The sequence below is a fragment of the Drosophila melanogaster genome, chromosome 3R, assembly GCF_000001215.4.
Source record: "Drosophila melanogaster chromosome 3R".
Classification (NCBI taxonomy): Eukaryota; Metazoa; Arthropoda; class Insecta; order Diptera; family Drosophilidae; genus Drosophila; species Drosophila melanogaster.
Window position 1 is genome coordinate 15,050,132 of NT_033777.3, and position 27,353 is coordinate 15,077,484.

The following is a 27,353-nucleotide window of genomic DNA, read 5'->3' on the forward strand; positions in this document are numbered from 1 at the left end:
AGGACAAGCAAACTTCCTTCCACCTGCAGCCGCTCCAGCCTCTTCAGCTCCTCCCGCCCTTCCAGTCCCACTCCTTTTACCTGCCACGCACTTACACAAAGTTCGCGCTCAATCAACCCTGTCTTGAGCCCACTTAACACGCCCGCACCTCTTGCACTCGCTTTCGCAACGCGCTTTGATTTATTTGCCACTCCCCCGAAATTTGGCAGTCGCCTCTGCTCTCGACAATTGGCTTTGCGGCTACTTAGGCCTTCACTTCGGCACCTTAAGAAATGGGAACCAAAATTCCATCCAAGTCTTAAACATACTACAATCATTACTAAGTTAGGTGATGTTAAGACTAACGACTTATTAATCGATCTGTAACTTAAAATATTACAATAGCTTTAAAGAATCGGTTCTTCATTATATAATGTTTCATCTATTTTAAGATTTATGATGTTGAATTTCCACACTTACTAAGGCCATACATATTTTGTATATTCATTTATGCACATTTTGTCCCGAACATAGATCTACTACGTTTCTTTTTCTCTGTGTGGGTACGAGTAAGCTCAATCTGTCAGTGTGCGTGTGCTTGCACGTGTCAACAGTTTGGCAAAATGTCCAGCACGGCGTATACGCAATGTATTTAAGCCTAAATTATTAACCGAACGGCAACGGGAGCAAACAATATTGCTTTGCCATAAACGAGCACTTGAAACTAACACACGCACAGCAAGTACAAACACAAGCACCAGCACACACGCACACACTTACAGCCGCACTAATACAGAGCCAAAATGGGTCGCAGCGGCAATTTCATGAGTCATTTAACCGAGTTGTGCGAGTGGAGCGACTGAAAAGAAATAGAAGGCAGAAAGGAAGGATCGATGGATGTTTTGGGCTGCCGTTGTCGTATGCCACATGATTATGTTTATGAAAGTGGCCATGTGTGGAGTCCAATCACATATACACACCCACCAACAAACACACACATGTTATTGGACATTCATGCCGTTGAAGTGCGCACAAAAACATAAACACGAAATCGAAAAAAATAAAAACTTGCAGCGGATACGTTTGACCGGTCTGAGTTGTCCCACACAAATGTAACGGCACTGAAAGAATAAGGTCTGTTAACAATTAACTTTTTTCATACATTTTATCAGAAACGATAGTGACTTATAAGACTAAGACTTCTTGTTTTTGCCAACCACATTTTGGTTACTATTAACAAAATCCAGAAGAAATGAAATGAACAAGAAACCTTTCGTTTAGCAAAGCCAAACAAACACTCGATTGATTAAATGTTTTTTGCGGTGTCGGGCATTGTGTGCTCATAAATACAAACAAGAGGCACAAGGAGAGCCAAGAAGAGTTTGGGAAAGCGGAAACACGCAACATTCACATCCGCATTTGCCTTTAATCCAAACCTCATTTCGACATTGCTGCTGAATCGAAAGAGATGCAGAAAAGTTGTAGAAGTTTGGGTTCCCAGGACTAACCCAAAAGTGCGGAAATTAAAACATATGTATTTATAGCCGCACACTTGGACTCGTATCTGTATCTCTGAATCTAAATCTCACTGCAGAACAAGAAGGGCGTTTGCCTCTAGCATAAAACTGACCCTTATTCAAGAAAAAAACATACAGCTGAAACAACAAAAGCAAAATATGCATCTGTGTGTGTAGCGCGAATAACAGAAGAGCTCCATAGAATTCTGACTACTCTGCAAACCGATGGAATATGGATTATACATACAGGCTTGTATAAAGCACACAAAAATCGAAATATTTTTACACACAATTAAACAAATTGATTAAAAATACACTGTACCATACTACACTATTAAAGCTTAATTTCAAACAATACGGAAAATAAACTTTAGAAAGCACGAAATATCCAAGAGGGCCTCCAAGTGAATCTAAGTCTGCCTCATCCTACTCGAGTCCATTTTTCTATTCTTGTTGCCGCCGGTAATAATCCTCTTTGCCACGCCCCTAATACCAAAGGCGAGTATTGAAGGTGCTGAAACTCTTAAGCAATAAGGGTTAGTTGGTGGTAAAATAATGGCTAGCGAGTTTTTAAACGAATATATTTTCAAAGGAGAATATAATAAATATTGAATATATTTTTATAACAAAATTATTGAAACGTTATTATTATTTTTTTTTTTAAGTACACTGAATTCTTTTAATACAATGCTTTAAATGCAATACACACTACTAGTTGCGGCCAAGTTGCGGAACACATTAGCCATTTGGCGGAAGCTAATTCGAAAAACAGCTTAGCGCATTAAGTATACGACGTGTTGGGCGAATGACCGCTACAAAGCGTATTTAGCTCTTTGTGTTCGAGCTGGTGCGGTTCCTGCTGAATAATTTCGTTTTAATAGGAGAAGAAGCTTCTCTGGCCACTCTTCGTTCCCCATTCTTTGCCAGCTGCAACTGCTGGTAAAACTTTTAATTTAATTATAGTTCCATTTGTGGGCAGTGCACACATGCTGGGTGAAGGGTTCAAGGCAGATAGAACAGACACGCATAAGACTTTGCGGATTATGGACCGTAATAAATGTCCGAACACACGTAAGCAGCCGGGCAAGCTTTCGTATTTATGCACACATTTCCACAGAGGGGCACTTAAACCAATAAGAGTTGAACGTTGCAGTTTTCATGGTGCAATAGGACTTAGCATCTATACAAATAGAAGCAGAAGACCCGATTTCGGAATAAACTCTTATTATAGAAAAATCTTGTTGCTAGGTTCTTACTTTAATTTAAATGTTGTATCAGACTACGAACAAATAATCATAATCACTGAATCAGCTTAGGTAGCATTTCAAATGTTTAGAGCTATTATTTCGACTCCGACTGTATTCGGCTGCAACTTTATCCTATGCACATATATTTTAATACTGATTATCTTGAGGCTGCTCAGCTGGGCGAGAAATCTAATAAAATACTTTCGGTGAGGGCAGATTGTGTTTTTCGGCCGATGCAGATGGAAATCGGAGGAGCCCACAGCTTGGCCTTAATTAAGCAATGGCCTGGTCCCAGTCAATCTGCTGAGTGATGGACTTTATGGCCAAGTCCCGAGAGCAAGCGTATTTATGGCAAATTAAATAAACCACACGGAGCTCGGCCATTTGTTAAAGCGCGGATTTTCTCGGGCGCCTTGTCATTGATTTATCACAATCGGCTGCTGTAACAATTCAATAAGCCTTCGGGCGAAAAAAAGCCGCAAAATAACTGAGCAGACTGAAGGACGATCTGAGCCGAGCGAACATCCAATGGATTACAACCATAAACTGCAGCAGCAGAAAAAGAAACAAAAAGCTGGGCTTGTTTGGTATATAGAACAAGCTGTTTTTGTTGCATTAACATGTATATCAAATCCGAAAGCATTTTTCAATTATCTGAAAAAGTGGACAAGTAATGCAGAAACTCACACCTCCTATGCATATCGATATTCAAATTTTGTCATCTCCTATTTAAGCACATTCTGTACCAATCTTTTGTGTTTGTCATAATCCAATTATCATCAGCACATCAATCGTGTACCAATCAATCAACCAATCTCCATCTGTTTGATGGATTCAATGTGCGCTTGCTTCCAAAAATCCAACATACGAAAGCGAACGCATACTAATCCAACGCAAAACCCAATATGCCAGACCGCATTCCGTCGGTGCGACTAGCGCAGGATTCACACATTGCGCCACATCCATAAACAGGCTATTAACACCTACGGCGCCGTACAACTGCTGCATTATAATGCGGGTGTGGCATGCACCCCGCCTCGCTCATTTCGAGTGTCATGCCACTCCCACTTCCACTCCCACACCACTGAATGCAATTGCATTTTGCAGTTGCAGCACTTGAAAGTGCCAAATTACACATGGATGAGGTGGCAGGGAGAACGGATAGCTGGAAAGTCATGCATTCGAGAGATGAAATTATAGGGCTGGACATAATATATGAAACATTATGATGTTGTCCTTGCCGCAGCCGTTGCTACTTGACACCACAACTGATACACTGGCAAAAAGTGCAACTATATATATAATGCTGAAATAAAAACTTATAATATAGAAAGCTTCACTTTTAAAAAATTCGCTCCCCATGGTATGTTAATGCTGTCCATTCTCTTTAAAGGTGAATAAATATAAAATAAAAATATATTTTGGCTTGTTGGTCACTTGTCCTTGAGTAGCTTGCTTGCATAAAGTCCTGACCAATGTCCACCCGAAAAACCCCATCGCTTTTCCGCAAAACTTTTCGTCAATAAAATATGTGTATGCAGCATAATTTGCAGCGCCACAGGACGAAGGACAAACGCGCAGCTGTGCGGGGAGTGCAGGGTGAACATATTGATTTTCCATCAGCGTGCGCTCAACTGTTTAACAATGTGCTAATATTTATTAAAAACGAACGACGTAAGGCCTCACGTAACGTAATGGCACGTAATGGCTTAGGGTCTCTAAATTGTGGCGGCTGAGAAGGATGGTGGAAATGGGAGAGAGCACCGTGTTAACCGGGTAAATGTGTGTGTAATGTGTTGCAAGGACTCGGCATTCATTATGCCTCCCTTACGGCTGGTCTACATGTCGTATGATTAATCCCATTTCATTATATTATCGCTAATGCCACATCCTAGCCCTTGTTGCTTCCGTTTTCCGGGCATGAAAAATGGTTTTTGTCCTTGTTTTGTTCGAGCTTCGTTGTCGACTAGGCAGGACCTGTTTCACTTTTACTTACGCATAATTTATTACACATTTGTTGGCCCATTAAACCCGCCCATCCAACAGCTGACCATTAAAACAACTCAATTAACAGTTGACATAATATGCTTTAGTTTTCTTTTAGTTTCCTTTTTTCAGTTTTTGCTTTTATTTTCAGTTTTCTCATTCATTCATTTGTTATTTGCAGATTTTAAATTCTTACATTTTAAAAAGTTTTCTTTTTACTTCAGTTTCTGTTCCGACTTCGGTTTCGGTTTATCGTATTTCTGTATGGCTCATATTTAATTGAAGGTTACTTTCAAATGTTATGTTTTTGTTTAGCTTTAATAGCTATAATAACATTGTTGATTCAGTTTTCGATTTTCTGTGTTTAATAAACTAGTTTTTTAATGTATATATATATATATAAATATAGCTTTCTTGATGTCGTAATTTTATAAATACACATTTACATATACAATATTCACTTCAGTTTTATGCGGTCTTTTAGTTTTCATGTCATACTTTATTTATTTTGAATGCTTAGACTTAAGTATCTCGAGAATTTGTCACCATCTGAAATGCTTGATGAAATTGGAATTTTAGACAGAATTTTATTGGGCAAAGTTTAAATATATCACATGGAACAAAGAAATATTGTGTGTGCATTTGATCGACAGTTGACAACATTTTTTGCAATAAATATCGAATAACCATAAAACGCCTCATCAAACATAATGGGATTTCTAATTTGAATTCGCTTTTTCCATTTCTGTTGCCTGCACAATTTAAAAGGCATTATTCGCTTGAAATTTTATATGAATGGAATTTGAATATGTTCATATGCTTTGTTGATATTTTACATGGTAATTGGAAAAGCGTGGGGAAAACCTGTCGGGATTTGGTTTAGTCTCTGAATAATCATGCTGTATTTCAATAGTGTTTTGTCTGTTATTACTGTTTAATTTGTATTTTTGCTTAATGCTTAGCTTGATTAATGAAACTTTTCCCTTTACTTTAACTTTTATCAATAGTTTTTTGTTTTCTGTAACGCTGGATTTATTTTTCTTTTCAATGTATTTGGTTAGCTATGTGCTCTATGGCAAAGTTTAGTGTGATGACAGAAATAAGTCAGACAAAAGATTTTAGTTATGGAAGAGCCCAAACTTAACTAGGAATCGGAAATGGAAAATAAGCCATTGAAATGTGAATCGAAAAACACTTGTAAAACGTCAGAATAATCATTTAAATGTAACATTGTAGAGAGCTTTTTCAATATTTCATAATGTTTTTTCGTTCTTTAACACTTGACTAATTTTCGTTTGCATTGAGTAACAACAAATAAATTTATGAAATGTGCAACAATTTTTCATCTCAGCCGATTGTATCCTAAATTCAAACCGTTCCATTCCTCTGCACGTGGGGTAATACAATACTTACGTTTATTTAATTTGTACATTACAAGAACGAAACGAAACAACTTATTCGAGGGGTTTCCCTTTCACGTATTTTATGACTTAATTTCTAACCATTCAGATGCAGCCAAAAGTAAAATTCTCCCCTCTGCTTTTCTGCTTTTCCTCTCTTTTTTTATTTCCTTTAACTTGTAGCTAAATTTTCCCCTTTGGGTTTAAGTTTCTTTTATATTTTACACAGTTTTTTTTTTTGCTTTAACTTCTAGGGTTTTTTTTTCGTTTTTTCTATAGCCTGTACTTGAAGTTGAATGTTTTTAGTTTGCGTCTTGCTAATTGCCTTTCGTTTGAACATTTATCTGTCTATTAGGATTACGCAAAATGCAAATGAGAATTTCTCCATGCTTCGAGGAAACAGTAGCAAAGTGGCAGTCGAAAGCGTTTTCTGTTCTGGTATTTGCTGGAAAATATTTTCCCTTTGCCTTTTGTTTGTGTCTTTAATGCAGTGTTGAGCAGCCTTCCGAAGGGTTCGTTCTGCTAAATTTTGGCTATAAAAGTTACAAAGGTTGGAAAGAGTCGATCGAAAAAAGCGCCTCTAGGTATGCTAAGCAGCCTATTTACACAATTTCCAATTTCTAAGGGAACCAAAGACTTAGATAGCTTCATTGTATGATACAAAGTCGTACATAAAAAAAGGCGACAACTTGGCTTGATTTCGGTTTTTTTTTTGTCTATAGTTAGGTATATCATATATTTACGTTTTCTGTTTTTCATTTCGTTTCGGTTTTGTGCTAAATATTACGTATACGTCGCTGATTCATAGAAAAACGCAATAGCCAATAGAGTTATGTTGTATGCATACTTTATAGTTATTATAGTTACAGCTTACGATTGAGTTAAGTTGAGAGTGGCTTTGAGGAGGTTGTTGGGCGTTCAGCTCACCTTATGTCCGCCTCGTAGGGCTGCCTACACGCTGCCGCCACCCTGCGTGATTGTGGCTTCAGATAATGCCGTGGATCCTGCTGTTGCGTACCTTTCCAGTGCCAGCGCCAACACCATCGCCATTGCCACCTCAGAACGCTGGCGAGGAAGTGCCGCATGTCGCAGGCGATTGGCGCACATCCTGGCGATCCAGGACGCTCCCCCGTCGCCCGCCGGGTGGAACGGAGCGGTGGGGGCGTGGCCAGAGCGGCGCCCAGCAGCGCAGCGATCCACCTGCAAGCGCCCAGCTGCAGAAGCACACAAACAGGTACACAAACAGACAGCGAGTGGGCGAGGGGCGAGGATGCACTGGTGCCGCGTGCTGCATTGCTGCTGGGAACTCCCCTGGAAACGGAATGGGAAACACCTGTTTAATTTACATCTTTATTGCTGTCCTTATACTCAGACATTGGGCGAAATGAAAAGTCGTTAAGTAGTTTGTTTTTGGCTGTGGGTGGGTGAGTGTGCACTGTGAGAAGGTATCACCGATAAATTGAATTGATATCAAGAATATATGGTTTAAAATATATATTTTGTATTTAACAATTTTTCAAAGGGGGGTACAATAGTTTAAAAAAATAATATTTTAATTAATTTTGTTCCCTACATCAATCAAGAATCCGTAGTACTTTCTTTTACATTTGAATATCAAGTCTTAGGGTCGCATAATCCCGCAACTGTAAACGGATTATCACCTCCCACAAAGGGCAGTTGGTGATGGCACCCGAAAAGCTGTCGAACAATAAAACTGCGAAGATAAAGGAAAAGCACGAAACAATACTTGGATTGTCACGAAAGTCAAAACAACGAGCAGCTAAATAAAACTTACAAAAAGAATCCCCAACTCTGCAGCATGAAATAAAGGCAATGGGAAAACGAGACTAGTAAAACGGGCGACTGTTTACAACTTAGTGAAATTGTTGCAGGTACAAAAGCATCAAATGCACCAGCAACTTGCAACTGGAGTTTACAAACAGCAAGGAGAAATCAACATTGTAAAGAACTAAGCCAAGGGTTGCGAACACTGCTTACTTGGCTGTAAATGCTATTTTATAATAGAATATTGATAAATAATACAAAAAATTTAAATCGACCAAATATCGTGTATATCATAAATACTTTTCTAAGCATTCGATTTACTTATAAATTATATAAATTAATATCTCATCCAGAAAAATACAACTTTTTAAATAACCTGAAAATACCAACTCTACTTACACCAAACAAATCGCCGGCACTCAGGAATATTTTATTGAAATTTTTATTTCTATCAGCAAACTAAAGATATCAAAAACTTTGAGTTGCCCCATAATAACTTTTGATTCCCAAGCAGAAGAAAAACAATTTTATGCACTGCAGCTGGCAGGGATCATTTCGGAGTGAAATGGAAGTTCCAACTTGCACTTTAAGTCCCTGTCCTTCGGCAGAAACTGAAAGCCTGAAAGTCAGAAAAAACCTGAAAGCCTGACGGCGAACCAGGTCGAAAACTCTGACCCCATTGATGACGCAGTGGCTGCTGCTGATGCGGCAAGCCAAACAAGACAGAAATTCCCCAGATGTCGCTATATGTGCTGCATATACCTGTATATATATTACATGTAACAATGAGCAATAAAAAGGAAAATAATGCAAAAAGTAAGCACAAGATGGCCGCCGAGGAGTGAGAGTGGAAAACTTTGGCGCTGCAACACGATGACAACAAAAGCGGAATGGCAGCAGAAACAACACTGTCGACGGGCATATAATAATAACAAACAAACAAAGCGAAATGTAACGGCAAGTAACAATGGTGAAAGCAGCAGAACAAGAGACAAAACATAATAATAATCAGAAACAAGTGTGCCAAAGCAGTTAACGGAAACAACGCGCATTGCATGCGCAATATGCTGGTGGGGATGAGTGCTCCTCGTCCAGACCCCTAACACACGGGAAAAACAGTGAACAAAATTCGAAACTATTTAGGAATTACATTTCTTATTTAACAAGAGTGCCTTTGGATTATAAGTTATTGCGTTACATTAGGATCTTTGCAGCAGTTTTTTATGAGAAGCCCTAAAAAGTATGCTACGAAGATTAGCTATTTACATTAACAGATTCATCAGATTCTACATAAGTCCTCACATGATTAGTGAGAGGTTTGGTTTTATCTTTTATATGTTAATTGCGCTGTTATGTTACTGTTACTGCATTGTATTGATTCATCGCTTCTAAATAAATAAATAAATATAAAAATAAAAAATCAGATTCTACAATGTAAGTTTTTAATAACTGTAGAGCCTTTATTATAATAAACTCTTAATCAAATAATGAATTATAAACTTAAATATTCGAATTAATCTATAATTCTAATGTGAAAATATATAGTCCTTGACTGTTCAAGGATTTTTCCGCAGTGCGCGCATAATTGTATATGCTCTGCGAAAAGACAACGCCGTGTGACATTATCTAGCAGACACGGTTGCTGCGACAACGACGACAACTTGACATTTGTGAAAGTCGCAAAGGAAGTAGCGTGCAGCAACTGCTGTTCTGGCTTTTCCAGCTTTTCCTGCTGCTGCTGTGAGTTTTCCTAGACAGTCGGAGGGGTTGGTGGTTAGGGGGCAATCTACGGGACTGGGGTGTAACATAAACATAATTTTCATGTGGCACGCGTGCCAGATTCAGCAGGAGGCCAAGACCCCGATGTTTGTGAGGCAAGTACATTTAAATACTCTGCGTTTGAAATGAGTTATTATGAAGAATGCATAATTATTAATGTAATCACAATTTAACTTAACTTATAATATAATTTAATTGAGTTTTAATAAATGAACAGAAAGTATATCCATTTCTGAGTGAAATATTAAGACTTTTCCTTTTCTTTCTAAGGAGTTTCGGAGCTAACAAACCTTATTACCAAGTGCATAAACCCATCGAATGTTAGGCAATCTCCTGAAAATATCTCTGGCGCCCTGGCTAGATTTGCTTGGCAAACATTGACGGTTTCCAGAGTGGTTGGTTACAGACCCGGCAGATGAGTATAAATAGGTGGCAGGTTCCGGGGATAATGATTATCCAGCGGGATGGGGGCAACAGGGAAAGAAACTGTCGCTCCATTCCACATAATTTTCACGTGCCACTTTTCTAGCAGATTTCACTTAGCTGAGCTCCCGTCTGGTTAAGCTCGAAAAATTGAAAGAGACACCACTTACGCCATCAGCAGGCACTTCCCCCCTACATAGCGAGTCCGTTCACTAATCAATATTTGCTCTTTGGCTTCCGAATCGATTCCTTTGCACTCTTTTGTTGATGTTTTCACGTAGTTTTGCCGAGTTTAAACAACACTTTGTTGGATAGTTATTGTCACCTCTGCGTTGCTTGCAAACTTTACCCCCTTTCTCCGTTTCTGTTTCCGCTTCCTCTGGCGCCCTTTGGCACTCTGTTTTGCCCGATTCTTTTTACGCTGGCCTGGATCTTTCTGGGCTTTTGTGTCACTTCTTGGGCTGCCCGAGGAGCTTTAGCAGCTGCAATTTCTATGGCTGCCTTTGGACAGATTTTAGCCATTGATATGCTGACTCAGGCCTGGTCGCCTGCGTATTAACTGCTCCAAGGGGATTTGGATCTCGCTTCTAGGTCTGAGACAGAAATTCTTGAGCTACTGTCGGTACTTAACTCAGCGGGCAAATTCGCTTGCTTAAATGTGTCTTTTTAAACGAACTTAAATTAAAAGCGTATTTAGTACTTAAACGACTAAAGTATATGCATTCACGTTAACGGTAATCGCTAAATCCACTTGACTTTATTTAATGGCTTCTTACCAACTCACTGAAAAACAAGAAATGTTGCTAAAGCGCTCCGAAATATAATGAAATTTAAACAAATATTAAGTCAACAACTACTAAATAGTTGACTTAATTCAACCAGATCCATTTTCTGTTCCATAACTAAAGCCATTGCAATGTGAAACCACTTTTCTTCACCATTAACTGATGTCGACTTCTAGTTTTTAGTTTTCGACTGCATTCGCATTCTTTTTCGCTATTACATTCAACCGCCCCATTCAACCCATTATTTTTTGTTGTCTTCCAGGCCAAAACTCGTCGTGTAACCCATTAGCATTCCCATTGTGCAATTCCGTTTTTTGTCACAGTTTCATTTCGTGTGTTCTCTACTCTTTTTCAAGGACCCATTGTTGTACTTTTTGTGGATATCCTGTGGCTGTGTGTGGGTGTGTTGTCGTTGATTTTACTTACCATTGAGCACATGTACTGTAACGCTTTTGGGCTTTGCATTTGATGGATTACACTGATAATGCCCGGAGTCCGATGGACGCGCCGATTTAATTAGGAGGAACGATGTGGTCGTATCGCCCTTATTGGTGACCACGGATACGCCTCCGCGCGGCGAATCATAGTTGATGATCTGCGGGTGAGAGGGAAACTTCTGAAAGTTATAAAATATTTTGCTACATTTACTGTTGGGCGATGGCGGAGGACCCCATGATTTTCTAAGCCATAAAACCTAGGCCAAATTACGCATACGCACTGTTGCACACTGGCCAAATTAAAATCAGTGGGCGGAGATAAGACGTAAAGTCCGGAAAATATGCAAAGTAAGGAAAGAGAGATTGCAAATAAAACCGAAGCAAAACAATAAAATTAAATCTCTTTGGGGTACAAGGGGAAAAAAAAAGAGGAAAGAGTCAGCACTAATGGCAATATTTTTTCCCTTTCTTGTCGCCGGCTCTATAGAAAATACATAACAATAGAGGACCGTCAACCCTTAAAACCCAATACAATAAGCCAGGGGCACAAGCATGAAGTGTGAGGAAAACACCTAAAGTGGAAACTAAAACGTGGCCGAGTCCAAACAAAACCGAAATCCATTTAAAGCATGGAACCGAACCCTTTTCCTCAGGCTCTGCTTCCACTTCCTTCCTTAAATGGCATTTGCTAATATAAAAAACCGAAAGAAGGAAACTTTTCGCTCGGCAAAGCTAATTTAAAAGTTACTAAATTGAACACTAAAGGGTTTCCACACTTTTCTGGACGCTGCGGGAGGAGGAAGGCGATAATGATGCCCCAAAGTAATTGCTCGTCCTCAACAAAATGAAAGTGTGTCTGGGATTAGGGAACTCAGACTCACAGCATTATTATGATTCCAGAAGATATAGGCTGGCGGCTCCGGTGAGTTTTGTATGATACAGGTAAGGTTTATAGTGGAACCACTTTCTATATACAGATCGGGTGCACCGATGATTTCCGTCGAGGGTTCTGAAAAGGAAAAGGCAATTAAAAAGGTGAAGTGCAGAAAATTGTTTTGTGAATCAAACTGGAATAAAATATCAATTAGCTAAGAGCAAAATTTTCATCTGGGATATTTCAGTAGCGAAGTGAAAGGAGAAACATGTTCATCCTTTTCAAGAGACGCAATTGGAGGGCGCGAAGAGTGAGATGAAAATATTTTTCCATTATACTACACTCTTTTGTTATTTAATTCAATCAGAATTTAACGCGCCAACTTCAACCTCTCGAAAGGATGAAAGCGACACTTTTCGTAGGTGGGTTTCTATAGAGAAAGCGAGTTTAAGTTTCCAGTAAACTTGAATGCGCAAGAGTTAAAGCTAAAGTGTTGATTTCATAAGGAAACAAAAGTTTCTCAAACACTCGCGTAATATATTTTGTGCAATAAGAAAAATCGTACAAAGTACTGGCAGCAGGAAACATTTCCGGATTTAATTTGAACAAAGAATGGTGGGAGTTTTTATACTATTTCAGAAGTTTTAAGTATATCGCTATAGGTATTGTATTTCTGAACGAGTTAAGTAAAAAGTTTAAACAATGTATTCATAGAGCATGTCAGCATTTAAAGCGCTTTCATGAAGTATCATTATCTTTTGATTTTTCCAACTTACCAACGACATTCAGGTGAATGTAGTGACTCATGTGGGGTGTAGTCGATACCTGGCACTCGTAGATGCCGGAATCTCGATGTTGCGGGTACTTGATTTGCAGCATCCAGTCTTCAGTTTGCGGCTGATGAATGGCCCGAAAGCGCTGATCCGACGTGTATGTGTATCGGCCAACTGTCAGCAAATGTATGTCCCGATGTCGCACCCACGACACCTGAAGCAACATCTGAAATGATTGAGAGAACGAGGAAAGTTTTAGCCTTAAGATTTTGGATTTCATTTGTTCGGCAAACAGTTTAAAAAGTCAATTTCATACGCATCTGCTTGAATGAAGCGTGCTGTGGGGTTGCCCTTTGTGCCAGGACCACACGTGTAAAATGCAAATTTATTTTCAAATATTTTATATGATTTTTCGCTTGGCAAGGTAAACTTTTAAGGGACAAGAACAGGTGAAGTGATTTCTTTGCCAGAAAAACAAATTGGTTGGAACAGGGGCTAGCACACACGCCCACACTGAGAAGAAAAACGCATAAGCATCAATTAATGTATCTCTGGTAATATCAAATGTATCTAAATATGACAGAGTGCATGAAATGTGTATACCATATATACGAAACAATTTCTTTTACAAACCAAATGGAGTTAAATTTCCGCCTAAGCTAAATATTAATGCGTTAAAAACCAATTAAATTATTAATAATATTATTTCCCTTGGTGCACTTGGGACCACACCTTTGCCAACCACCTGCTGTTTAGTGCTCAACTTTTCCTTGCCCGAGGGCGCAACATTTTTAAGTGACGCTGATTTAGGGGTTGCCTAAGTCACGAGGGTGGGCTAACAAATTCGAGCGTGGGGCAGTGCTGAAAGGATAGGGCGGGAAGTGGGAAGTGGGTGGGGAAGGACACGCCTGGCTGTGTTGCGTGTCATACGTCAGCTGCGGGAATTTTCAATTTCAATGACAACAGCTTAGCAACATCCTGCCTAACGATGAACGACGACGTCGAGGACGACTTTGCCAAAGTTAATGGACAAGAAACTCTGGGCAGGAAGGAAGGAGGAGCTATGAGCGATGATAGGTGGGTGGGTGTGTGGATGGGGGGCGGGAGGGAGGGAGGGAGGGGGGTTGTCCCTTGGACCAGGTGTTAGTTGCCAGACACAAAGGTAAACTTTGGCAGCTGCTTAAGCAAAGTTGCATGTAATTAACACCCAAAGTCCTTCGCAGTGATACTACAGACGGAGTGAGGCAACAACTTTTACGCACAACCAGACAAATTTTCACTGGTTTTTGCCGCGCTCCCTAACTTTTTTTTTATGCGCATTAAGCTTGTTTACAGTATCGTAAAATTTTAAGCATATCAATATTTTCCTTCATTTACTGCTTGCCAAACGAACATCAAAATCTGGAAATATTCTTTTACAGCTCAATTTGTGAAGCCGAGTAAAGATATATAAATTATGTAAGGAACGGTCTCGGTTGATTTCGCGGCGGTGAGAATAACTTTCAAGGTGTAGAAATATATGGTAAAGATACCATATAGTTCGAAAATTAAATACAAATTTTCATAAATTACACGATTTTATTATAACTATTATATGTTCAAAGACCTTAACGTATATAGAAATCTCTATCCGATGCACCTTTCACCTTTCCACTAAATAGACCAACTTATTTCCTTGGAATTATGGAAAAGCAGCGAGACCTTTCAGGCTTTGGTTGTGTGTGTTCGTGTGTCTGGCATTAAAACATAAAGCTCTCCCCGAGCAAAGCGCAAATGAAAAACGTCATTAATAATGCAGGAACCATCAACATCCGTACGCTGTTTATCATTATAGACGGTGTGAAGCAAAGAGCACACATACACGTACATACATACGTACCGTACATACACAAGCGTAAAACAGAAGGATATTTCTTCATCGTTTTTCCTTCGTGCTTTCCCCATAGCACCAGCTTAATTCTCACCCAGATGCTGCCAAATCTCAGCAGCAATGATGTATTACTCCAGGTGGAAGGGGTGGGAGGTCGGAGAAGTGGGAGCGAAAAAATGGGACGGAAGTGGGTGGCTTTTGGGCGGCTTGTGGTTCGCCGCAAAACTGAAAGCTAATTAGATCTTAAGCTGCCACACGAAGGTAATGAATATATTTTACAGGTTGCCTAATGTGTTGGTGTTTTTTTTTTCGGGCAGCTGATGAGCAAGAAATGGATATTTTCCTAAGCTGTCTGCCGAAAAGCATTTTATAGGGGGGATAGAAGGTCTGAAAAATTTTTAATATTATGTGCAAGCTGCTGCACAGCAATATACAAACAATTATTTGCTTATTTGCTAGCACATTCAACTATATGTGTTAACCACCTCTCTTTAAGATGATTCTCACTTGAAATTTATTGTTCACAACAAAGGTCCTTCATTTCGCTTCGACCAATTCCCAACTTCCGAGAGCTCTCTATCGTTAATTAACTCGTTGGCCAGGACACAAAGCCAGGAGGAGATCGATGGGGATATTCCACCTAACACGTTTAATGAAGTTATCCCGGGAACGTAGTGTGTCGCACATCCTCGAGCACAAAACTTTCGCATCGTTCTACCACAAGGTGGAAATCATTTAGCTCGCTTGATACTCAAACCCAAATTGAGGTTGCCCCCCTCCCCCTTCTCAGCCATTGTGTACAATTTAATAATCACGCAAATTAGTTTTCGAAACCGCAACTCAAACAAGCCAGAACCCCTTGCTAATCACAGGCTGCCAGAAAGTTTCGTTCAAAAAAAAGGAACACCATTGTGGGAGGTGGGGTGCATGCAAGCCCAGAATTCCGGGACATGTAACATATTATTATCGGAAAAACGGGCAGGGACCTTCTCCGGTCGTCGACGCCGCCGGAAGTGACGGAAACCAAATGACTACGGCCTAGAAGTAACGGGACTGAGCTCCTGCCGGTAAGACCGAAAAAAAAAAACAAAATGAATTTCGGGGCTTTTTGCTACATTTGAATAGTTCAGGTGAGCGAAGGGCTCGACCGGAAGTGGAAGTGGTGGTGGTGCTGGAGATTGTGTTTGTGAAATGTTTGCGGCACTTCCTTCCGCTCACGACGCAAAAGTTGAATGAAGTAAAATCTGTTTCCTGTTTGGGTATAATTAATCATTGCGTTCTCTGGCAAGCGGAACAATTAGCCAGAAGGCCCAAACTCCGCCCCACAGTTGGGAGCAGTCAACGTGCTAATTAGCCAGCCAGAAAAAACCGAATACACAGTGGGGCAGCAACTCATACACGGCCAACAAATCGCAATTTGATAGCAATGGCAAAGAAATTACACGATAATTACAAGGCAAATTGTCAAATGATGGCAAACATATGACCAATGGCGCTAAATTGGAGTTAAAGGTAAAAAAGTAATAATAACAAAACATTAAATATTTGAAATTTCAATTCCATTTGGTTCCGGTAAAAACGAACACACTGGTAACATATTGCAACTCACCGTCTTATTGCCCAGATTCTTGACTCGGCAGTTCAAATAGGCCGTCTTGCCCAGCAGGGCGGTGACGTTCTTGGAGAAGGCCTTGTCGAAATAGGGACCCGCATTGCGGGCCTCCTCCAGATCGATGCTGTTGCGATGGAAGCCGGATGCAAGCTGGGAGGAGAATGTGTTGCTGCTGGCGCTGCTGGCCTTGTGTAGGCTGCTGCTCGGGATTCCCGTGATGGTGGTTGCGCCGCCAACGGAGCTGCGACTGGCATCGGTAGTCAGCGCAGCGGATTCGGAGGCAGCGCCTGATCCGGCAGCGGGATGGCCGTTTTTGTTATTTCCGCTGCTATTGTTGCCGCTTCCGCTTCCGTCGATACCAGTGGGACCGGGAGCAGCCGCCTCGCCCGCTCCAGCTGCCGATCCTCCCACTCCTTCGTTGGGCAGGGCATTGTTACTGCTACTCATATCCTTTGAGTTGTAGGAGTCGCGCTGAGCGGCATAAACTGAAAAAAGAAATGGTATTGTAGATGTAACAATCTTGAAAGCCACAGCTGGAATAATTTCCTTAATGAATACATTTTACAAATACTTTTGAAGACTTTTCAAGACCCATCGCCTTTTGTAATTGAATGAATTTGTTTATTATTAAGTTGACAAGGTCACCTTTTAAAGGAATTTAAGTCTTTATCCCATATTTAATTTAGCCCACGGTAATTCCGAAAGGTGTTTTCTCTCGTAAATGTTTCAAATTCAAAAACTTTGCCATAAAGTCCTTCAATCGATGGCCATAACAAGCGAACTGGAAACCCGAACTGTGAAACCTTGTAACTCGTTTGGCTTGAACTTTTAACAGCCCACAAACCCAACTCCCAATACTTCTACCTTTTGTGGCTGCCATTTAGGTAATTAGCGAATTAAGCACACACATACACAGAACCCATCGGAAAAACACGTTTACAACTTTTTTGGGAGGGCAAACAAAGTTTTAGGTGGGTACGCAGGTAAATCAAACTTTTTGTTGTGTTCTCCCCAATTTTTCAGCGTTCTTTTTTTTCTGTTTGTTTGTTCGCAATTTTTCGTTTATCAAATTTTCATGTTTTTCCGCCCAACCCCACGTGTGTATATGTGCGTGTGTGTGTGTGGGTACAAACTGGTAGTTTTCGTCGTTACGAGCAATTTTTATCCGGCATTTATCCATCACTTAGCTGCGAGAACGCCACTGCGTCTGGGCCAGAAACTAAGCTGCTGGCCACAGAACCCTCGAATATGGCTCGAATGTATCTCGGGGCACTTGATACGCTTATTACGTCGCAGCTAGCACTAACGTCTCTCTTTACGACACTCTCCTCCTCCATCAGTTTTATGAACCAAGCCGCCAAGTCTGGCTAGCGACTTTATTAGATTAAGCATGTTGTGCACGTCGCCGCCCGAAGACCCAGACATCGAACAGTCCACTGAGCGGACTGAGATGCTTCCAGTGACTCGGTCACAGTGAAAAGAGCAAAACAGTAATATATTTTGGGATCCTTGTTCCCAGCATGTTTATCCAAAATTACTCATACGCCGCGTGTATCAATTGCAAGAAGAGCTCTCCTTAATAAGGTATTAAACTGTCGGCTTAAAATCTCTTATTCTTCTCAATCTCTTATTTTTATTGAAAAATAATATTTTAAAAACAACGAACACAAAAAAAAAAACCTTCTAAAATTCTTTTCCTAAAAGTCCTTGATAAATCTGAAAACTAGTATCTGGCAAAGTTCTTGTCACGTTTTGTGCGGCTGAGCTCATCGCCAGAACACATATCCTACATGCATGCTCGTCTTATCACTCCCGCTCCTTCTCTGCTCTGGTCTGCTCTGCTCCAGTCCATGTCCTTCGGAGCCACCCAGTTTACTACCCAAACTATTAGCTGAGCATCAGCTTTAGCCCGCTGGCCATGTTCGTACCAGATAAGTCGAATATCCTTCATCATCTGCTCCGGCTTCAACTGCTTTGGCTCCGGCTTTCGCCCTCGCCGTGCCCCCTCAGAGGTTTTCCATCCTCCCGACTCCTCCATTTTCGCAAGCCAAAATGCTATTGACAGCCAAAGCGTTGGGAGCAGTCTGCATTTTGGCCCTGCTCTTTGGTCTGCCGGCTGGCTTCAATTGGCAGTGCCCAAACAATGTTGCTAATAACCTGACTCCACCCATGTTCTGTTGCGTGGGTGTTTGAAAAAGGGGCGGCAACCGGGCCAAACATGATAATAAATAAAACGCCTCGGGCTAGAAATTAAAATAAATTGACTGCCTGGGACAAAAGACCGCACCGTCAACTGTTGGCTGCCAAACATAAATTAGACCAGCAGCGAAAATATTTATTTTCCTTCTTTATTATCTTTATGCCATTGCGAAGGAACACTGACCCGAAGGAATATTTTTTGGATGCTAATCAAGAGTAAATAAATAAATAAGTATAATAATAATCAAGCTCTTCTTATTATTTAACTGGAATGCAGTTGTATACGAGATCGCTATAAAAAAAAAACTAAATATATATAAAAGCTTGAGTTATTTTTAAAGGGTATTAGAAGACCCATTTCGCGCTTGCCATTAAATTTTCGGTTTTATTCTGGGTTCCATTTCTGTTTTGGCTTAAAAGCGCCCTGCAGGAATCCGAAAGTCGTGCACCGGGGTCGCAGTTTCAGTGGCAGGCGCAGTCCTTGCCGTGTTCACGTCCCATGTCCCGGATCCTGAGTCCTCAGTACGGAGTCCCAAGTACCAAGTACCCGGTCCTGAGTCCTGAGTCCTGAGTCCCATGTCTTATGTCCGGGTTTGTTACGTCGACGTCAACGTCAGCAACTTGAACACAAGTAGACCGCAGGGCATGTTCCTGTTGCTCATCTGTAGCCTCGTCTTTGTCTTGTTCTTGCTGCTGCTCTTCCCTCTCTTTCTGCACCCATCTAGCCGTCCCTTTCTACTTGGCTTGCTGAAATATTACACCCGCACAGTTATTATTAACGAGGGGGTGGGTGTGGTGGTTGCGAAGGTGGGTGGCGGTTGTTGTTGTCAGAAACATTTGAAATGTCAAAACTTTTAGGTCCCCCCTCGCGCACGTGCTACGTATGCGTTTGTCTGCCCTCTGAGGTGAACTGCCAAGAAACATCAGCGAAAACAGAGGAACGACAGTCATGCTTAAATTTTTAAATTCACTTAAAAAATTAAAAATCATTTGCGACTCCCCAAACGATTTGCACTGGAATTGTATATTTAAATATTTAGAGCTTTTCATTTGTCAGGGAGCGAGCCTTGGGCCTTGTTTGTGTGGCTTTTACGCGGACTCGGGTCAAAAGAAAAAACTCCCGGTGGCAGTCTTCTCTTCTTTGCTTAATTTGGTAGGTGATTCTTCGTTGGAATTGCGTTGAGAACTTCCATGAAACCGGACAAGGTAATTGAAGCCGCAGGTTAATATTCTTGCTTGACCTTAAGTCCAGTTTCAGATAAGATTTCTTTTTTCACGGAACTTTCTGAATACCGCTGCTTAGTTACAAATCAAATGGGAATAGCAGCATCTACTTATAGACAAACTCTCGATAAGAACGAAAAGTAAGCAAGAGATAAGCACTACAGATAATTAAGAAATATTATTAAGATTTTCCAGATGTGACAGAACAACATAAATCTCTATTTCTGCGAACTGTGTTTCCTTTGAAAAATATTGCCAACTAATTTGCATATCCGTTGGCATGTTCTTTATCTGTGAATCTGGCATACACTCTGCCCACGACTGCCCGGTTCATTAGGGCCTAATGATGACTTAACCCCTTCCAGCCGCTAATCCTTTGCCATTCGAATTTGGCCCAAAGGCAGGCGCGTCATTAGGCCGGCGCACGGCATATGAAAAATGAAAGCCAGTCCACACACACAAGCACACTCGTCGGCGTTTTGGGGCCCACATCCACGCAATCAGGACTGAGAACTTCCACATCGCCTGGGAGTTGCTTTTGGCCAGGCCAAACCATTGATTTCCCAAGACTTTTCAGGCACACAAAATTAATTACCTAACCTAAAAACGCAGCCCACAAGGCAACAAAAGCCAGAACACAAAATACAAAATAAAAAAGGAACAGAATGAGAAAAACCAGCACACGAAAGACGTAGAAATTATGTAAGGACGGCATTGCTGAGCCAAGGAGGCGCACTCCCATTTTTCCAGCTACTCGATGCTGATAGATTTTCCCTCTCGATTTTCCGGCTCGCTTTGATTTGGCTCCGCTTTTCTGCTGACTCATTTGGGCATGACAACGGCCAAAATGAATGATATCGAAAATCGAAATCAATAAATGAAATTGGTCAAATCAATTTGGCAACAATTGCACTTTTGCGACTGGGGCACACAGAAAAAGAGGAAACTGGAGCACGAAATTTGATTAAAGTTTTCGTTTTACCATGTTTGTTGGTCTTGTGCCTGCCGCATAAAAAAAAAAAAAAGAAAACCAATTGGAATGGGAAATGAGCTTGGGCTGTGTGGATAAGGCCAAAACTGTAGCCGGAATTAAGGCAAAGGCAATGCCATTCGGAATGCAACTTTCTGTTGCAACGAAAAGTGGAAACTTTTATGACACTGGATTACCAAATTGTCAGTTGGTTTTTATGAGAAGTAGTCATAAGTTCGTTTTCCAACAACAAGATAATCTAATAAAAATGTGAAGTTCCAAAGAAATGTTTATTGGGTGTGCCCAAATTTTTGTTGCACATTGAAAGGACTCACATATTATAAGCAAAATATTCTGATTTAGAATACAAGATATGGATATGGTTCTTTTAATGTGGTTTTAAGGTTCTATCAATTTGATTAAATTCAAAGTATGTTATGGTTCAAAGTGCAGGACTCACCTCCATTGCCGGACATCAGAGCCATGACAACGACGAGCATGCTGAGCATAATCAGCGCTCTTTGCCGTCCGAAGTTGCAGCTGCAACAGCTGATGCGGTTGCTCGTGTTGCCGCTGATGTTGCCGCCTATGTCGCTGCTGCTGGTGTTGTTGCAGGTGGGTGGGTTGCCGTTGACCCTGTCAGCGGTGGTTGGGCCACATCCTGGCCACAGTCTTATGCAATCCGTGCTGTATGGCGGTGAGTCAGTGGACTCCGGCTGCAGATGATGTTGTCGTTGTCGCCTGGCTTTGGATGTTGCCACTGCCGCCGCTCGTTGCCTTAAATTCGTTCGTTGATGCTGCTGCTGGCGCATTTCCATTTGAAAAGTTGCCATAATATTTCTCTAGCGAGCGTGGTGCCACCCCCTGCGCTGCTATGCGGATTTCCCTTGCTCTCCCTTTCCGTTTGCTCTTTTCCGCCGCGCGAAAAACCTATTTGAAAATGTGTTTGTGGAGTAGCTGAGGGGCGTGGCTGGGGGCGGCCTGATTAGCGCCTGCCGTCATCATCATTCTGCCGCGATGCGTGAAATTGCCGTCAAGTAGAAGGCAAAGGGAATGGAAATCCACTTGTGAATTTCCCTTCTATAGTTTATCCTTCTGCTGGCCGTGGAACTACTTTGCATTTGTTCTGCTCGACAGAGGCTGACAAATCGCCGCCATTTTTCCAGCGATTTATATTCTATTTAATTTCGGCTCGAACACAATCTCACTTCATCTTCATTAGCCGATTGCTGCCCAGCCAGGATTGCAGGATGCCGGGACTCAGCTGCCTGCAAGCGAAAAGGACAAACAAAAGCGTTTCGGGGCGTTAAAAATGTTTGGAATTTCATTAAAAATTCAAACGTCAATGTCAAAATAAATGGAAATTTGTGTGTGTTTGTGTTGGTGGCTTCGTCGGCACGTGCTGTTGTTGCTTCTGGGAAAACACCCGAAAAACGCCAGAAAACTCTGCCCTTTCCACCTGAAACCAGGACCTACATTCCGCTTCTATATGTATTACATTATCTGCGTGGCGCGTGGCTCGTCTGTCGGTTGGATTGCCTCTGTTTGCTTTATGAATGTGTTTCTGTAACTGGCGACAACAGTTTGCCCAATCCGAGGAATTGTAAGGAGTATCGTAATGTAATTTTATAATATAATTCGGCAGAGCACGAAGTTTGGAATTTCTAGTATGCTGGGGCGCAGCAAGGAAATTTAATTCGCATTTATAATATATAAATATAGGTAAACAAAAAAACCTATAAATAATGGAAATTCACTATGGAATTATAAAAAAAAAAAATTACTATACTAGTAGAAGAAAAAAAGATAGGAATCCTTCTTTTATTACTAAAATAATTTAAATCTAGCAAATTATAAATAACAGCTGATAAAACACATTAAAAGTTCAGGTCGCATTAATTTTCGTTCGCCCAGCAACTTTCCCTATAAATCCTTTCCCCACTCGAGATCATGGAAAAAGGACGAGCAACAGCAAACTGGCTCAATTAAAGATAACTTTTCACTCGATTCGGCATTTGTTTGGCGACCCAGGAGAGCACTTGCATTCCATTTTCCGAAAAACTTTCCACTAATGCCTCCCAGCGCTGATCGTATTATGTCTATTTACAACTTTCATTATTCATTTTTGCGACAAACGAAAGGCGGAATGGGATGCTACACTGGCGGAGGAGTGATACAAAGTTCCCGACAGAATCCAAAATAATGGGGCACAAAGCGTTAAACAAAAGGCGGCGAAAAAAATCGTTGGGGAATGAAACAAAAACCCAGGACTCGTCACAGTGCAAGTTACAGCAAAAGTTTCATTTAAAACTGTCGAGCTGAGTCGCCGAAACTTTTAAGCCCACCGCCTCCCTGGCACTTTGAAAGTTGCAATAAAAAAATGCGGCGGGCTCATTGCAAGGCAGATGGGGCAGATGGGGATGGAAAAGTCATCAAGTGCAATGTCAAAGCCTGACAAAATATGCAGCAAGCAGCCCCCCCAGTTCAGCGTGTCGATGCGTGGCAAATGCGAGAGAAATGTGCCACAAAACTTTCGCCGGCCAACAATGGACGGCGCCGAGAAAAACTGTCGAAATGTGGCATAGGAAAGGCTCAAGGTGAAGCCTGCCGTAATTTTTCCTTTTCTCAAGCATTTTTTTTCTGGCTGCTGTCGGTGGTTAGTTTTAATTAGTGCCAAGGTCCGTCCTGGGTTAAGCACGTCACGCTGATGGCCGGGCATTAAGTTGTAAGTGCCAGGGCGTGACCAGCTAACCACGCTCCTGGAATACCGCCCACCGCCCACAACTACAACGCCCACCGAACATCAGGCATTGAAAGACCACCTGAACCCAAGTCCAAGCGCATGCATAATTAAAGACCGACGTCTCATTAAAATTTCCATTAAAAACTGGGTGGCCACCCATACAATGGCCCAGTCCAGGGGATAAGTTAATCCTTTCCACAGCAAAAACAGCAATATTCTCTTTTTATATATACATTTACAATGCTGCACAACTGCTAATATAATATAATTAAATAATATGACAGGATTACAATCGAAAAGCCTTGAAAAATTTCAGAGCGTAACATTTTTGTAGTTTTTCTCGGCTCAATTTTTTCCAAAGCTTCCTGCTTTTTTTCTCGGCTATCCTTTTTGTGTTGAGTGAAGCATGTCCTATTGAAGTGAACTTTTGATGGGTCATCAATGCATTGACATTTAAAGCGACAGCTGTCAGGTCAAACAAAAGTGGAACACGACCACAGGACCTTCCTTTTAACCGATTAATCAAATATGCATGACCAGAGTAATTATGTTTGATTAATACACCCATACGTACGCATATATACATATACATATATATTTCTTTTAATTATGTCTTCGCTCGGCTGCAATTGTGTGCGATTGCCATCAATTATATTTTTGCTTAACAATTTTCTCCTTTTGTTTGCTTTTGATTTCCTGCTATTTATCAAACATTTGCATAATATTTCATTCATTCAAAATTGTACGCTCAAAGAGTTTCACAAGTAAACAAAAGGGTATTCATAAAAATTTAAATCAAGTAAATATGTCAATGCCAAAACAAATATAATGGACGCGTTTTGTGTTGCACTTCCATTGCATTTTCAACTTTATTGTGCCATTTAAAAAAATATTGCAACAATTGTAAGCTGATTAAATGGGAAAATATATTCAGGTCATAGAGTCATAAGCAAGTTTAATCAGCTACAGTTACTTTTTGTATCAATCCAATTCGATGAATTGTAGGAAACCATGCACATAAAATACAATTTTTTGCTTATAATTTGGCTCAATATTATAACCCTTTTTTTTCTAACGAAAGAAGGGTTATTAATGTCGTTCTGAAATTCTATAAGCTCAACCGAAATATTTTATAGAGTAACCAAACAGCTTTTAAAGCCTATTTTCTGTTCGGCCTACTTCACTTATTTGTATCTTTCGGTTACTCGCATCTTAAAGCAAGCTTATGAATTTCTTTTCTGTGTGACTTAAGCTGATTTGGGCCAGACAATGAATAGGGAAAGTCAAGGCAAAAAAAAAAAAGGTTAAGTACAATAAAAATAATTTATGTATTTGGGCAACTTTCTGACGCGCAAAGTTCCATAATAAGTGACCTTGCTGAAGCAGCGTGTAAATAAAATGTTGTTTTATTTTCTTAGAAAATGTCTAGCATAAAATGGCAATCTTGTCGGGCGGAAAGTCTTAGTTACCTTTTCCCTGAGCTCACAGGTAATGGTGTTGGGAAAGTGGTCAAAGGTGTAGCATCTAAGCATATTTTCTAAGGCAATCTCAGTAATGGAAATTTGTGGTGGATGCCACAGAAATATGTGCCACATGAGTGGAAAGCTACGACTCTTAGTAAAACTGAAAACGAAGGCATTTCACGTGACCTATTTAAATGTAAGCCTTACCCATCGCGAATTTATGGTTCTTAGCAATAATGTTTCATTATAAATAATGGATCATTAGCTAATTAATTTCAAGAACTTAAAAGAGTTTAAATAGGCTTATTAGTATGTTTCCGAAGAACAAAATTTCAGTTCGTAGTAACTGAATCAGGTTTATGTTCAGTTGCCTGATAAAATTTTAATTAACCAACAAGTAGCTCTCAAATACTTATAACACTTATAATATTCCGTTTGTATATTAATTAAAAATAGTCATTATTATTTATAACACCTTTCCATCAGTGAGTCTTAATATAAGCTTTTAGGAGCATAAATTTGGTGTCCTTCCCCCACAACATTTAATAAAATAAGTTGATTGGAATACCACCCACCTGTATGTTTAGGCACGTGTGTGCCCAGAGAAATTCTTGGCATTTTCATAATTAAATTGAGCTAACAATCCAAGCTCCTCCCACCGGCAACATTTTTTCCTGAACAACTTCTAACCACAGCAAAGAGAAACAGCGAAAAAAAATATCACAATAAATAAAAATGTAACCGTACCACCCGTTGGCTTGGCTTTTCCGCCACTGGGAAAACCAACGCACCACCCAAACTCAAACAATGACACATTGGTTGATATGTGTTTTTGTTTTTTTTTTTTTTTTGTAAGGAAATACATGATTATTGGTGTTAACTAGTTAATGAAATTATTGGATAATTGGCTCAATAAAATTAAAAGGGCTCACCTTTGCTGCGCTGCTGTTGTCCTTTGATCCTGTTTTGTTGCAAATTTTTCGATGTTTGGGTTTTTGATAAAACTCAAAAGTTTCGGTACCGAATCTTTATGAACCTTGGAATTTTCGCAGTGCTAATTTTCACTTTTGTTTTTCAATTTTTTATCATCTAAATAAAGGGACTTTAATGTTTGCTTTATCTCAACCCATCAAGGCCTGTGAACTCATTTTATATGCCCCCTTTTTTTCATGTGTTGAATATCTCAGCCGTGTGATTCCCGTATTTAAACCATTTCTCGCCCTTTTTCCCATTTTATGCAAATATTCCCGGTTAAGCGGAATGCGACCCTAATTTATGAGCCCCAAAGGGAAGGCGAAAGAAAAAAGTTAAAAAGCAAAAGTTCAGACGAGGGAAAATCGCAACATTTTCCGAGAAATTTTAAAAGGAAACCCCAAAGTATTTCTTATAATTATTTCTAAAATTCTCGGACCGCGTTAAGAGATATACGTATTCCTGGACGACCTTGGCGGTCTTAAAAAACAAAACAGCACGCGAAGATGAATAACATTTTTTGTGTGAGTTGGCTGTATGTGCAACGTGCAACGAGTGCAACGTTAATATGCCACAGCCGCCGTGTGGCCTTGATAGGTAAGAATTGAGGTGAAGGATCAGTTGGGGCAGGTTCGGTTTTTAGTTTTAGTCTGGCTTAGTATTTTAGTTTGGTACTCGAATATTCAAGGATCGCTGGCACTCTTGCACACTTTATTTTGGGATATTCGTTTCACTTAAGTGTTGCATACTTGATTTTGCACACTGGCACGCAGGTCTAGATTTTCATTTTTCCGTAGATTTCTTCATATATTTCGTTGCTTTCACATTGCGTGCGTATATTTCACATTGGCTCATTTATTATTTACCTTTATGGCACACTGGACAACTTTTACTTTCGACTAGCGCACCCGTGTCCGTGTGAGTAAGCCCACTTGTGCGTGTGTGAGTGGCGTATTGAGGTTGTCCTCCGAACAGGACCTTCCACCGCTTTTCACCGTGAGAACGAACCGAACGATACGACTGCACTGAATACACTGAAAGCCACACGAACGGCGTCGGCTTGAAAAGCCAGGCGACCAGCCAAAGCTCCCATTTTCCTCTTCCCCTTTTTCGGCGAGAGAGCGAGCTTTTCCGCCTAGAACAGTGGGCCAAAATGTATTCATCCTGCCAGCTCACTTCCAGTCGGTCTTCACTCTCACCGATGGCACTTTCGAACTTCCCGAAACATGTGGAGTCTCTTTGATATCCGGCTCTCTTAAGGCAAGCATTTAATGGCCATCTGTTGGCATCCTTACGAAGCCACAACTCTTTGCCC

The 27,353-nt window shown here is 40.6% G+C and overlaps 1 protein-coding gene across 2 annotated transcripts, besides 1 other annotated feature; it reads right to left on the reverse strand.

Annotated features, from left to right (window-relative positions):
• Positions 1 to 4,798: 4,798 nt before the first annotated feature.
• dpr9 (defective proboscis extension response 9) lies at positions 4,799 to 27,075 on the reverse strand. Of its 2 annotated transcripts, none has more exons than NM_001300403.1 (8): positions 26,905 to 27,075; positions 25,999 to 26,155; positions 21,321 to 22,128; positions 16,465 to 16,952; positions 12,989 to 13,211; positions 12,220 to 12,347; positions 11,328 to 11,514; positions 4,799 to 7,462 (listed from the first exon to the last, which is right to left on the reverse strand). In NM_001300403.1, exons 3-8 carry the CDS (start codon positions 21,691 to 21,693, stop codon positions 7,053 to 7,055), a joined length of 1,809 nt encoding a protein of 602 aa, NP_001287332.1. In that variant the 5' UTR covers positions 21,694 to 22,128; positions 25,999 to 26,155; positions 26,905 to 27,075; the 3' UTR covers positions 4,799 to 7,052. The 2 variants fall into 2 exon arrangements, with proteins under 2 accessions (NP_001287332.1, NP_996215.1); NM_206493.2 differs by having other exon boundaries at positions 6,353 to 7,462.
• Positions 9,206 to 9,334: a mobile genetic element.
• Positions 27,076 to 27,353: the final 278 nt, after the last annotated feature.

What these genes read in the sequence shown, in the direction of transcription:
- dpr9 (NM_001300403.1), bottom strand. Translation starts at nt 21,693, where the DNA reads ATGGCAACTTTTCAAATGGAAATGCGCCAGCAGCAGCATCAACGAACG. An exon ending in TCTGATGTCCGGCAATGGAG is followed by an intron (nt 16,953 to 21,320) that starts GTGAGTCCTGCA and finishes TTCTTTTTTCAG; the next exon opens with TTTATGCCGCTCAGCGCGAC. An exon ending in AGAATCTGGGCAATAAGACG is followed by an intron (nt 13,212 to 16,464) that starts GTGAGTTGCAAT and finishes CAATCATTTCAG; the next exon opens with ATGTTGCTTCAGGTGTCGTG.